We start from the raw sequence: 15,493 nt of genomic DNA, 5'->3' as shown, positions 1-15,493 counted from the left end.
TGAGGATTGATTAAATGACTTCCGCACCAATTCGAGGGAAGTAAACAGTATTATTCATACAGAGTGAATAGCTTCCAACCACAAACATAACAGATTAACACCACTGGCACAGGCCGATCAACGCAATGAGTACGACTATCGCGTAGGTTGTTGTGATTGCGCAAATCAACACCACTCTCCGTTGTTTTCGGGTTGTACTGCCGGTTCTTGGGCCTCATGTCCAGCGATTCACTCCTTGTGCGGAACAGAAATGTTCTTCCAGGATGAGAAGCTCTCAGCTCATGGAGTGAAATGTCACAAATTATGCCGTTACAACCCGAATACGCATCAGACTTGTTTGAGCAGACACATGCTTTAGATTGTCACTTTGAAGTCTAACATTAACTTTAGAAATTGGTCATTCAAGGGTTTTAATAAATTCAAATCCGTGCGGAAGTTATCCACAAACACAAAAGAGTACTTAATGTATTCATCGATACTCATGGATATGACATATCATAGCTCAAAAGGAATACAAAGTGCACTCAACATCCCAGTTGACCTGTTGTTAATGCCCTAATCATATTTATTTTAATATGACATTAAATATGACATACAAACTGTAAAACTAAATCAAAGAAAAACATTCACAAAACTATAGAATTTCGATGGAGGTAGTTTATACATAGTGATGTGTATTACTGCCATACACCCCTGAAGGCCATATAGATAACTAATTAATTAAATATATGGCTTTAATATTACCATGCCCTATGCCAAGGTAAAGTGATGGCTAAAGCTACGGCTTTACCTCGATATAAATCTAATTAAGGCATTCAAAGGTCAAATGGGATGTTGGGTGCAATTTGTATTCCAATGAGCGAAAATACGCCCTTTCACTCATATTCATGAGTATGCATGAATACATTCATCATTTGTAGTTGTGGATAACTTTTGCACGGATTTGAATTGATGAAAATCCTTCAATAACCAGTTTCATAAATGAACGTCAGGCATCAAAAGTAAAAGTCTACAGTGGGTGTGTCTGCTTCAACAGCGAGGTAGCTACGGCTTTAATTTATCAAATACCAAATTATCTAAATTATCTACAGAATGTATCACAGTGCTCCAGTATCATCAACCACGACAAAGAAGTAGCTTTTGGGGAGGGAGGGGGCCAAAAGCCCCCCACGTTACCCCGTGGGCCTTGCTGATAGACATGAGTTTAGAGGTGTTCTTATTTGGAACGCTGCAACCAATTTCAATATTCAACAAAACACAGTGTCAGAAACACGTCATCAATTGCACCATCGCAATCGGTGGTGCAATTGCCACTCGGCCTTTTGAAAACACCATGGAAGGGCAGTATAACTAAACAATAAGGAAAACACACACGACTTGTATGTCTGATCGTGCTTTCCGAAATCCACATGGCGACACAATTGTGATCTTAAGTGGGTTCACAAGCGCTGCGAGGTAAATTATGACATCACAACATTACGATAATTGAGCCACCACATTTAAATATAGCGGCAGCAATTATGGGGAGCACGTCTCCCAGGCAATTACCCATGCCAACTTTCTATTACCAGTGTGACCTTGAATTTAGATAATCTATTAGCAATGCCGAACATTCAGAATGGGAAAAATAGGGCTTTCACATTGATGACAATATTAAGCATATTCCACACATAATTATTTTGCAATGTGAGATGTTGTATTTGCCGATTCACGAGGAATGTCACCGATCTCGTCAGATCTCGGAAGTTAAGCAGGGTTGTGCCTGGACGGTGTTTGGATGGGTGAGCAGCAAGTTTAAACGAAGGGGCTACATTGTGGGCAGCAGAGAGCAGTGCAGCAAAATCGATCGTTGTACTGTACATCTATGCTCCAAAGTCTATGCTCCCACCTTGACAAGTCGCACTTTACCATCTTGGTGAAGTATGGTTAAACAGTAATGGGTACAACACAGCTGGAGGTAGGGTTGATGGATCGTTCATATCAAGCATGCAACGTGCAGCCGTGTGGATGGTGGCAAGGTGCCCATATGGAGCAGCACAGCAAGGAGGCTTCTGGCAGGCTATCTGCGCTGTGCCGTTTGAGTGTTCTCATCTCATACACCTCGATTTCCTCCCAGGAGTCTGGAATGTAGTAAGCATCCTGGACTCACTTGAGGAAGTCGTGACACAAACGAAGGTTTGTATGTGTAAATAATGAACAAAACTGTCATAATTTAGGGCCTGTTGTAAATTCGCTGTTGGATGAAGGCCTGCCTGTGACATGTCGGTCTCGGTGGTAGTTGGACTATACTTCACCACAGTGGTCAGTGCGGATTGGCGAAGAGTGGGCCCAGGACCAGTTTAGAGAACTCGCCGCTGATGTTAGCAGCAGCCCGGAATCGAACACAGGTGGCGAGGTTCATGGTATAACACTTTAATCACTGCGCCACCACTACATCCAAGAAAGAAGCAAAGCAATAGAGTAATATATATTCTAGATACCATATTCATTGGCAATATAAAATGCAATAACGTATACTCTAAGAGAACGATCGCGCGAGCACGTGACCCTTACTAAACAAACGCATTTCACTTGTAAGCTCTCCATTAGCTTTTCTGATTGACTGCAGCAACAAGACCCCCACATCCACTCTGCCGTGACCATTAATTAGCCTTTGCGGTCTCGCTGCACAAAGGGATCAGTGGGTCCCCGATTCAAATACCGAGATGAAGCGCTGCTGCGACCACACAAATGCAGCGAGCGCCGCGTGATTTTCAGGAAACATCTGATACCCGTGGGCCCGGCACTAGGCTGCAGTTTTCATTGAGCCCTGAAGGCCAGTGGAGTGGCACCTCGACCTGCAGCAGGGTACAGCTTGGTGCTGCTCAGCTGCGGGTGAGAGGCGGACGAGCGTCTAACCTCAGGGCACAGATGGACGCTAAGATCGTTTGTATGGACGGGAGGGACAGCGGTGTGTTGTGTTGCGATTGTGTTGTGTTGCGATTGTGTTGTGTTGCGATTATGTTGCGTTGTCATTGGCCCTGGCACTCATTAGTTCGGCTTTCACTGCCGTAAATTTAGCCAGAATTTTTTAAAATTCCATTTACTCATAGCACGAGTCCAGCTGATGACAACCAACGCAATGTTTGTCAAGTCTTTGTCTGTCGAGGTATGTTTCAGTCATTCTCTTCGTCTAATTGACGATCCCAGTCAAACATTTATTCCACTCTTAGTTATGAAGTGTTTAATTTAAAATGATTTAATCTGGGTCTTTGTTAAGACTCATTGATTTGTCTCATCAGAGTCAGTCAGTCTTAGGCCTTTGGTGGGCAGTCAGTCACCAGCAAGACTGACAATTTTCATCAAGTGAAAGTCATCGTTGACAAGATAAAACAAAACAAAAACCTCTAAATTGATTTATATTTCCATCACTGATTTTGTAAACAAATAAAAACACCACTCTTCACTGTTTGGATTTAATTTGTAACGTGAGAACCCATTTTATCCAATGATATTAAGCGTTTGCATTGTGGACTTGGGAGTTTCTCACACCAGACATAAGTGCTTCAGACTGGCATTGTTCTCAGAAGCAGAGTCCTTTGCAAAAAAAACGTGGCATCTTCTAAGTTATTATAGTTTTCAAACACAAATGCCTTTATAGCAGAGAACCCAAGGCAGCTGCATAAATCTAAGTCCAGAAACTTCTAATAATTTGCAGTTGGCTAAAAATAAATCCTATTGTCCAAGTTTGGAAATGTCTTTCAACTAGAAAGGGCCATATATTACACACCAGCAGAGATTATATTAGACACTGGTGATTTCTCTCTGTGGATTGCAAATTGGATTCTAGAAACAGACAAATGATGTTCAATTCCGTGCAAGACATTTAAACTGTAAATAAAGTGCCCAGGCTGTTGTACACCACAGTGGGACTACTCTCCCATGCTCGGCCTGCGGTGCCCTGCGGGCTTCCCACGCACACAGAGCCACCGCGCTGGCACGGCTCGGCGGGCGCCCGTTCACCGCTTGCTGCAGAGGTTCAGTGTTCAAATCCAGTGGCTGCCCAGATTAACAATGCGGAATGGATGACCCGTAACATGACGTGCTATCTGCTCTACGGTGGACGTTAAAGATCCTGTGACGTCTTTCTCGAGAGGAGGCCGCTGTGGGGCCGCGTCACGGTCTAAATCTGCCACTAAAAAATGTACAAATTACCTGCAAGGTAACTCGATTGGAATGTACGCACCAATCGTCGCCCCCTCCCCTGAAACCCCCCGCCCCCTACCACCCCCCTCGAAGACCCCCCCCTGCCCCCCCCCCCGCCCTCCCCCCTGCTACTGGGGAAACGTGACGGGTCCCTCCTGAAAAGAGTCACGAGACTCGGTGAGGCTTTCCTGGGTAAACAAGCAGAGTAATGACATTAATGTCATACCAGGAGTAGCAGTTAAAGACAGTCTCAATAATCGTCTAAAAGCCAGAATTTTTGGAGACGTTTTCTCTATGTTGCTTACATGTGTCACGCACGAAGTAGCCCCTAATCATAATGTATGTATGTCGAACTTCTTTCGCACCGTACGTAGCCAACCATGCTAATCAGAGGTGCGGGGGAAGAACAAACTAAACACACGAAAAAAAGAGTTTTCAATCGAGACGATCTAAAAGTTCAGAGCTCCGGTGGCTTCCTAATATCCGAAGAGCATTCCAGACGGCCACAGAAAAAAAATCAGAAAGCGCACATCGCAAGTAGGTTGTGTGCTGACGACACCCCCATTAGCATGCTTCTGGCTTGCGCAGGGGGTGCGTTACGGGCACCACCGTCGCGCGAACGCTCGCCAGCATGCACGTGGTGTCCTCTCCTCGTGAGCAAATGCGACAATCGGAGACGATGCTTTGTGCTGGAAAGTGCATCTCGTTTAAGAGCACATAAAACAAACCGAGAAACCAGCACATTTCATTGCAGCGAGTCTATCGTGCGTTGCGTGTATACCGAGTGGCTTATTGCTAATGCTCGTGTCCTTGTCTTTGTGTGTAGAGTACCAATAAGTGGTAAATCAGTGTGTATGTAGGTGGCCGCAGAAAGGTTTTTAAGAGACACTGCGCTTTGTTTTGTGGTTTTATACTCGGGGCTCCGTGGTCTCCGATGCGGTCCACAACAGCGCTCTGACAGGAGCGTCAGTAATGGCACCGTGCACGTGTGTGTACGCACGACCGGTGTGTACGCAAACACGCTAATGCCGTTTTATGTGCAGTGCGTTTATGCACCAGCGTGCCACGCTGCGCTCCGTCTGGCCAAGCTGCACGGAAAACAAGAGAGCATCAGCGGCCCACGTGATGCAATCTGGCCGTGGCTGGGCGGTACAGCGAGCAGCTCGATGCCGGAAGGTTCGGCGTTAGAATCCCGCCGTGGGGTTATCTCGGACCACCATCCCTCCGATGTCAATAAAAATGTGTTGGGAAGCCAAGCAGCGGGTGTTATGCGAGTAGACTCGCCCCCGCTATAACCACCGGCTCAGAGCACCGCCCCAACACTCATTGAGCAGAAAGTCACGTTGACGTATTCTTGTTGTGCTGTATAATGGCACGAAATCCCAGGGGAGGACGTGCGCTTGGTGGACGGTGAGGGCTTGACAAGGCCTCCGTGGGTTGACGATGGCCGACGAGACGGTGCGTATCTGTGTTGTGTGTGCGAGGTGGTATGGCGTGTGGGTGCCTCTGGGTATTTGCAATGCACGCGTGATGATTCGCACCATTGGTTCTGATGATAACAGAGTTCGTCTGTCACGATTCTTAAATGCAAATTATATGGAATAAGATATATTTGAATAGATACTGGATATCAGTGATACCATCTCAACAAAGTTTATTAAATGGGTTTATTCACACCGACGGTTTGATGATTATACTGTGTGAATGTGTGTGCACATGAGGCGGGAGGGGTAATATCGTGGTCAGTGTGCTGCGCTACGAACCCAGCAACCCGAGTTTGTTTTTTGCTCATGCCACCGCCAGTGAAAATTATCTGAATTGGTTCTGGGCCTCCCCTAGATCGACTCAGCCTCAAATGAGTACCTGGTGCGGTGACTAAACATCGCCACTAGGGAGACAAAGGCGGTCAGGCGTGGTGCTGGTCACCCATCCCTCGTCTGCTGTGCCGGCCTTCATAGGTGCTCGCTAACAGCACTTGCCCCAACAGTCTGTTAAGGCTATACGGGGGATCTTTGTCTGCGAGTTCATGTGTGGGGAAAAGTGGCACAGCAGTTACTGCACTGCCTACGGACCCGACTACAAGGATATTGTTCCCAAACCATGGAAAGTGGTAACAGAGCCTGTCATGAGTCTCCCCTGCCCAGTTTGCACAACTTCAGCACTGGGGAGACACAAAGTGAACAGGCGTGGTGCTGGCAACACCAACCCTCATGCCCCGGCCTTAATATGCCTTAATAGGGGCTCACTCACCAGCACTTGCCCCAACAGTCCGCATGGCTGTACGGGGATCTTTATCTCTGCGTGCGTGTGGGCGTCTGTCCATACGTGTGTGCGCGAGTGCTTGCGTTTCGGTCCACGCTCACGGTCATAATTAGAGCGCGCGCGTGTGCGTGTGTGCGTGTGTGCGTGTGTTTGTGTGTGCGTGTGTCAAGTTCTGGGTGACCTTTAAGGGAATGGCTCACGTTGAATTATTGGTAACATTACGGATAGGATCTGTGAAGTGCAGGCTCCCTTCCTCCACGTCATCGCGGATGAAAGCAGTTCTGCTGCACGAGAATGAAATGAACTCTGTGCAACTACTGGCTACCGACTCGGTGCTGAGCCTGCTGTTTGCGTGCAACTGTGTATTTACAGGTTTCGTCATCGGCATAATCCGCAATTGTCACCTTGCTGAAGGGAAAAAAATATATATTTGTCAATGTCCATGTTTGTCTCTTCGGCATATGAAACACTTCGTGGCCATGTCTACTGCAGTGTTTGGGGCGTCCTCATGTCCACGGCAAGCAAAGCAGCTGGGCTGCTGGTGCGAGCGAGTGGTGCGTGCGTACATGTGCGCGCGTGTTCGTTACGCGCGCGCGTGTTCGTTAGGCGTGCGTGCGCGTGTTCGTACCAATGGTGGTGATGACTGTGCCGGCGAAGAAGAAGGCACTCCCCAGGTCCCAGTGGCTGTTCTGGCTCGTGGCGTTACCCGAGGGGTTCACACCGGCACTGAGGGCAGCCGCCACATTCTGCCAGCGAGAGACGCAATCAATTACGACTACACGTGATCTCTCGCGACATCCGCCCATGGGGATACAAATATAAATAAATGACAGGAAATTAACATCTCGCTAACAACAACGGACTTCAGCTTGAGCCAGCGCGCGCCAGCTAAATTGATAACTATGTTATTTCTCCAATTTATTTTTGGGTCGTACCGTGCGATGTTCGACGTTTTGCTTCACGCCTGCCAAGCTTCTTCGGGAATTGGACAGAGAGAAGCTCCCAGCGCGCGGAGCGAAACGTCAGACATCGTGCCGGACAACACGCGGCACAACCCAAATACACGACGATAAATTATTTGGTGGAATTCTGCTAATTCAGTATGGCCATAATTATCTTCATGATCAGCCATCATCTATCACTGGTGGACGATGGCCTCTCTCAGCCACTGCCATCTCTCATGGGTCTGCGATGCAACAATACATTGACTCTTCCACGTCTCCGATATCAACGTACTGGTGAGCTGAAGCAATAATGATTGGTGCATAAAAACACTTGAGCAAGTAACATTTTTATTTTCCATAACACAAGTTTTTTTTGGGTTAGATCGCGTAAATATGAATGTGTCGTTAAACCCACAACCACCCGACACAGCCAATTAGTAATGTTTGTCACGTAAACAGAACGAGCCAATTCGTTACTAGAACAGCACGACGGTGTGTTCGAGAGTAAATCCACAACATTTACCATCTCGGTAAACACGGCTAGCATCATCAGGCAGACAGCCAGACTTGGGTTAACAACACATTTATATTTACACGATCTAACCCAAAAAAAACTGTATTATAGATGATATTGGTCAGGAAAGCCTACTAAGCGTTAAACAAGCATTTTAATCTCTTTGGCTATGTCGGGGGTGGAGGGCTTATGACTTAAACCTGGCCAGATCATTACATCGCCTCACCCAAATCCAAATCAATTGATGTCTCTTATTAGCTGTATTAAATCTACGTGTGAGTATTGAATCTACGTGTGAGTATTACATCTACGTGTGAGGCTTTCTGATCTATGTTGGAGCAAACGATACACACCTCGTTATTTAATGGTTTTAAACATTTGTCCGGACTCCGCCGACGAGATCCGTGCAGGAGGGAGATGACGACTCGTGACATCGAATGAATGTGAAGGATGGCGACGGCGTGGGGAAGCCTTCATCCAGCAGTGGATAAAGAAGGGATGGATGATGATGGTGATGAGTCACACAAATAAATGACTGCCTAATCCAGCCCCTTGCTTTGCTCTCAAGATTATTGTAAAATCCCCTCCAGCTATCTACATCACTGGATGGCAAACCACAATCCCCGTGTGTTCATGGTGGCAACCGAGAAGTAACAAATCAGTGGAAGCTGCGATTCACTTAAAACAAGTCACGCCTTTTAAGGGAAAGCATCGCAAAAAACATTGTTCCCATCATTATTATTATTCTGATTACCAGTGATTGAATTTCAGCCTGATCAAATGAGGAATTATCATGGCACACGGTACCCATCTCACCTTATTTGTTAACACGATAGTCGGTGTGTCCTCACTAGGATTACAGGGACATCGAGTACATTGACACAGGAATATTACGGATAGGCATACCTCGTACACTCGTGGCGATAGCGCCCTCATGCCGATAATCCCTACTGCAAGCAGACCCAACAGCATTCCGCTAAAATATCAAGTGGGAGATTATATCCCTGATTATTACCATGATCAAGAGGAGCGCGGGACAAATATTGTATCCTAAAAACGAAAGCATGTTACAAAAGCCATTTGGTCAATCTGAGCTCGTCTAAAGCACCTTAATTCAACGCACGACTACGGGCTAGAGATGGATAAGGGAGCTCAAATTCTAAATGTTGGCTGCATTGGCTGTCTGTGCCAGGCGTCTGTGTGCGTGCGAGACGTCATGACGCAACTACGGAGTGGATGTGCGAGTCACTGCGAAGGGGGGAGGCCGTCTGTCTGTGGGTTCTTTTTGTCGTCGTTGTGTCAGCGCCTTTGCACAACTTGAAACGCAATCGTCCGAACGCAGGCGCACAAATGTTTAAAGGTTTCGCTGAAAATCGATTCCTTTGCTACGATCAGCGGCCAAGGTTTTATACATCACGTGGACTATTAACACCACAACATCAGCTTCATGTAGTAATGTATCTATTGCACGTGATTAAATGTTAATAGCATTTGTTTCCCTTTGTGGAAGGTTAAAATGCGAGATAAGTATTTGGTCGTCTCTGTTTGTTATTGCGTTAGAGGCACTCAGCGGCAGAGAGGTGAGCGATGGATCCGCAGTGTCTGCAGCTTCGTCAGATTTTACTGCTGATGAAGCAATTGGCAAACAGATTTTTACAATTTCATAAGAACATGCTGACAGAGGAAAAGGCTTGGCATTCTACTATTGGTTCTTTCGGTAAAGTCACGGAGGTGAAAAGATAGAATAAAAATAAATAAATAAATAACCACGGTTGCTTTTTAAATTTTATTTTCCACCTACGTGACGTCACCGAAATAACCAGAGAGTATGGATCCCTGCAGTCACGAAAACTTCGACTCTGGCTTGGCATTGTTTTTACATTTCCTTTGCCGTTTCGTGATTGTTTTCCATCGAGGTAATGCCATGTTTTCTATTATTGTAATGCCAAGACTCTAATTCATCACAGCTACTTCATGACAAGCAACTGCAGTCGCCAAATCATAACATACCTCACTGAGAACTTCAGCAGGGGGGTTGGTGGATCATGCAAAGATGTGTGCAAGCTACCTCCATGCAGTAGGCACTTCGAAGTAAATGGAATTAAAAAAATGGTAAAAGACAAAGGTGCAGGCCTGCGATGTATTGCTCTCACCCCACTACTGCAGACATGGCTCTCGAGAGCTCCTCTAGACACAACATTTGCCTGCTCTTCCACGTTAGCCAGAAACCTTGGAAGAGATGACAGTACCCACGCTTTGCCCCACCACATGCAACTTGCCTTTCGAATAACCGTGGTGTAACCCATTTGCACTGCTGTGGATAGAGGTGGCAGGGGATTTAAGAAACTTGCCACCAATGCTTCAACTGCCGCGCCAGGAGATCGACCTCTGCATTGCAAACCAATGTGCTAACTATTACACCACGGACACATCTCTAAATATGTGTAAATATATATTTATACATAAACCTCCCTTTGCTGGCGGTCCCGCTGATACAGGTACTGCTACTTTGTATGGCGTCTTCAAACGGGATTGCATTTGGATTTTGTATAAATGGAAATTGCATTGTGCTGCATTGTGTAATATTTACGATTCGAGTTTGAATGTTCTCATATTTGTGGGTGACCCCCATTGCATTGAGCTATTCTCTGGCACGGAACATTGGTCAAATATCCCAAGACTCTCCTGGAAAATATTCTCAAGAATTGGGGATCATTTTCCAGATCGGCAAACAAGGTATTATTATTATAGATAGTATAATCATTATTGTACATGCAGGCAGAGATGAAGGGCAATGTACAGACGCTATAATTTGGAAGACATGGGCAGGCTCTAATAAAATGTCCACTATTTTGTTCCCCAATTTCTTTAAATTGCACACGGTTCATCTGTAAGAATCGTACAATTTCATTTTTTATGTTGAGTCTGTTCAGGGACTGCTCATATAATCTGAACTGAAGAGCACAGACAGAGCACCGACAAGCACCATCGTCTCCCCCCACCACCACTCCCAGCCTCAATTATCCGGACGAATCAACCCAGGCAGCACAAGCCAGGGTGGATGCTGAAAACAGAGCGACCCATTGTGAACGTAGCAGCTCGTACACTCGCTTAAACATACTTGGATGCGATTTCATATCCAAATATATGTTGCATGTCTTTACTTTTTCTCACTCACATTTTTTTCCTATGTTCAACTTATAACATGTGTGGATGAAATAACAAAATGTCCTTTTCAATTATATAATTTAGCTGGCATTGTACATTTCAAACCACTTCAAAAAATATCCCCCTCCCTCAACAGGACACCAAATTACATTTCGCAATGATGATATTGTGTCGCAGAGAGAGTGGACAACCAACACACCACGGTTCCAATTCATACAACTGCGACAAGTAAAATTAAAGTTTCAATAGAATGTTAAACTTTTAATACATTTGTTTCTTGGGAATGCTTCAAAACAGATACACGGGGCTTCGTGTGTTGCGGCTATTTTATACATTTCAGCAAACGGTTGCTGGTGCAAATTAATTATAGTCGGATCCATTGCATCACCCATGATACACCAATGTGATACAATCTGCACTAAAGCACCGATGACATTCTCCCCCGTGCAGGTAGATTCACAGCACGGCCTCATGCTCTGGCATGCGTTTTAGTTGTCATCAACGGCACGTTCAGTTGAGCCAAGTGCAACGTTAAACACTTAAACCCAATGCGAGTAAGACAACAGCATGTTTCGTTGCGAAACTGTGATTGAGCCCATATCTAGCTTAAACAGTATCAATGTCGTTGGGACAATGTTTACATGCACAAAAGAGAGTAATTTACAACGCCTTACCAAAGCGGTACGAAAGCAAACCTCCCTCAAAGTCTACAGGATATTTGGACCTGACGTCACATGTGGAACTCTGCCAATGTCGCTGCCCAGCCAAGTTGACCTCGTGATGACTAGACACTGTTGACCTCGTGATGACTATGACACTGTTGACCTCGTGATGACTATGACACTGTTGACGTCGCGATGACTATGACACTGTTTACCTCGCGATGACTCTGACACTGTTGAGCTCGTGATGACTATGACACTGTTGACCTCGTGATGACTATGACACTGTTGACCTCGCGATGACTATGACACTGTTGACCTCGCGATGACTATGACACTGTTGACCTCGCGATGACTATGACACTGTTGACCTCGCGATGACTATGACACTGTTGACCTCGCGATGACTATGACACTGTTGACCTCGCGATGACTATGACACTGTTGACCTCGCGATGACTATGACACTGTTGACCTCGCGATGACTATGACACTGTTGACCTCGCGATGACTATGACACTGTTGACCTCGCGATGACTATGACACTGTTGACCTCGCGATGACTATGACACTGTTGACCTCGCAATGACTATGACACTGTTGACCTCGCGATGACTATGACACTGTTGACCTCGCGATGACTATGACACTGTTGACCTCGCGATGACTATGACACTGTTGACCTCGCGATGACTATGACACTGTTGACCTCGCGATGACTATGACACTGTTGACCTCGCGATGACCATGACACTGTTGACCTCGCGATGACCATGACACTGTTGACCTCGCGATGACCATGACACTGTTGACCTCGCGATGACTATGACACTGTTGACCTCGCGATGACTCTGACACTGTTTTCCTCGCGATGACTATGACACTGTTGACCTCGCGATGACTATGACACTGTTGACCTCGCGATGACTATGACACTGTTGACCTCGCGATGACTATGACACTGTTGACCTCGCAATGACTATGACACTGTTGACCTCGCGATGACTATGACACTGTTGACCTCGCGATGACTCTGACACTGTTTTCCTCGCGATGACTATGACACTGTTGACCTCGCGATGACTATGACACTGTTGACCTCGCGATGACTATGACACTGTTGACCTCGCGATGACTATGACACTGTTGACCTCGCGATGACTATGACACTGTTGACCTCGCGATGACTATGACACTGTTGACCTCGCGATGACTATGACACTGTTGACCTCGCGATGACTATGACACTGTTGACCTCGCGATGACCATGACACTGTTGACCTCGCGATGACTATGACACTGTTGACCTCGCGATGACTATGACACTGTTGACCTCGCGATGACTCTGACACTGTTTTCCTCGCGATGACTATGACACTGTTGACCTCGCGATGACTATGACACTGTTGACCTCGCGATGACTATGACACTGTTGACCTCGCGATGACTATGACACTGTTGACCTCGCGATGACTATGACACTGTTGACCTCGCGATGACTATGACACTGTTGACCTCGCGATGACTATGACACTGTTGACCTCGCGATGACTATGACACTGTTGACCTCGCGATGACTATGACACTGTTGACCTCGCGATGACTATGACACTGTTGACCTCGCGATGACCATGACACTGTTGACCTCGCGATGACCATGACACTGTTGACCTCACGATGACTATGACACTGTTGACCTCGCGATGACTATGACACTGTTGACCTCGCGATGACTATGACACTGTTGACCTCTTGATGACTATGACACTGTTGATCTCGTGATGACTATGACACTGTTGACCTCGTGATGATTATGACACTGTTGACCTCGCGATGACTATGACACTGTTGACCTCGTGATGACTATGACACTGTTGACCTCGTGATGACTATGACACTGTTGACCTCGCGATGACTATGACACTGTTGACCTCGCGATGACTATGACACTGTTGACCTCGCGATGACTATGACACTGTTGACCTCGTGATGACTATGCCACTGTTGACCTCGTGATGACTATGACACTGTTGACCTCGTGATGACTATGACACTGTTGACCTCGCGATGACTATGACACTGTTGACCTCGCGATGACTATGACACTGTTGACCTCGCGATGACTATGACACTGTTGACCTCGTGATGACTCTGACACTGTTGACCTCGTGATGACCATGACACTGTTGACCTCGCGATGACTATGACACTGTTGACCTCGCGATGACTATGACACTGTTGACCTCGCGATGACTATGACACTGTTGACCTCGCGATGACTATGACACTGTTGACCTCGTGATGACTATGACACTGTTGACCTCGTGATTACTATGACACTGTTGACCTCGCGATGACTATGACACTGTTGACCTCGCGATGACTATGACACTGTTGACCTCGTGATGACTATGACACTGTTGACCTCGCGATGACTATGACACTGTTGACCTCGCGATGACTATGACACTGTTGACCTCGTGATGACTATGACACAGTTGACCTCGCGATGACTATGACACTGTTGACCTCGCGATGACTATGACACTGTTGACCTCGTGATGACTATGACACTGTTGACCTCGCGATGACTGACACTGTTGACCTCGCGATGACTATGACACTGTTGACCTCGTGATGACTATGACACAGTTGACCTCGCGATGACTATGACACTGTTGACCTCGCGATGACTATGACACTGTTGACCTCGTGATGACCATGACACTGTTGACATCGCGATGACTATGACACTGTTGACCTCGTGATGACTATGACACTGTTGACCTCGCGATGACTATGACACTGTTGACCTCGCGATGACTATGACACTGTTGACCTCGCGATGACTATGACACTGCTCACGGCCAGCTGCTATCGGGGTTCGATTCCACTACTGACCGAAATCACCAATGAAATACACGGCCTGTGCCTATGTAAACCATTTCAATGGCAATTCCACTCGGATGGCTGTCCCTTGCCCCGATGTACTGGAGCGTGCATCCCACAGTTCACAAGGAGTGCTGGGAGGAGACCCCGAGGCGTTCGTTCACCTCAACTACGCAGACGACGTTGCCCTGGCAGCTGAGATGCTCGACGGAGAAACCTCGCACTGGAGATCACGCCAAATGAAACTCTCGTTTGGTTGAGTGGCTACACACCCTCGGAGAGGGCCACGGCTGCAGATGTTGTCTTGTTCACAGTTGCAGAGCAACAGGCAATGGCCAAAATGGCTAAACAGCTAGCAACAAGCACCACCATTCAAGGCGAAATAGATCAGAGTTAACACGGGTCTTGAATTGAGCAATGTTGTTATAATCGTTTGGGGAAAAACAAACATGTGTTGGGAGGGAATTCCAAAGTCGAATAGTGCGAGGTAAGGAGAAGAAATGAGAAGTGTTTAGACCTCTTGAAGACAGTCCAGGTGATGGCTGTAAATGGCACGGTGTAGGCCAAGGCAGTGAGGTGGCGAGCACTGCATTCACCACGGTGAGCTCCTCTCGGCTCCACGTCGGTCACCCGGCCGCGGTTCTCGCCATGCGTGCCAACTCGGCGATTCGCGAGGGGGTCACGCACGGCTCAATGTCGTTAAATCTCGTTATTCCGGCGGAAGGTTCGCGCCTTGCGGGGCATGGTGCCGTGATTTTTTTTTCAAAAGAAGAAACTTACGTTGGTTTAACCATTACCTCTTTGGAAAGAATTGGAAGCAGTTAAGTTTCAAATAGTGCGACCTCCTGACCTTTGCAGTTCACCGTGGT

At 46.7% G+C, this 15,493-nt stretch overlaps 1 protein-coding gene across 1 annotated transcript in view; it reads right to left on the bottom strand.

The window, feature by feature from the left end:
* LOC144727488 (potassium channel subfamily K member 2-like) overlaps positions 1 to 15,493 on the bottom strand; it is a 151,595-nt gene that overhangs the window by 124,025 nt on the left and 12,077 nt on the right. Inside the window, exon 3 of the mRNA XM_078606351.1 lies at positions 7,076 to 7,193. Within this exon, the coding sequence (XP_078462477.1) occupies positions 7,076 to 7,193 (118 nt within the window). The remainder of the gene's footprint in view (positions 1 to 7,075; positions 7,194 to 15,493) is intronic.

The sequence above is a fragment of the Lampetra planeri genome, chromosome 25 (assembly GCF_965212315.1).
Source record: "Lampetra planeri chromosome 25, kcLamPlan1.2.h2, whole genome shotgun sequence".
Taxonomy (NCBI): domain Eukaryota; kingdom Metazoa; phylum Chordata; class Hyperoartia; order Petromyzontiformes; family Petromyzontidae; genus Lampetra; species Lampetra planeri.
Note: the sequence above shows the minus strand (reverse complement) of the source record. Positions and strands in the feature narration are given on the sequence as shown.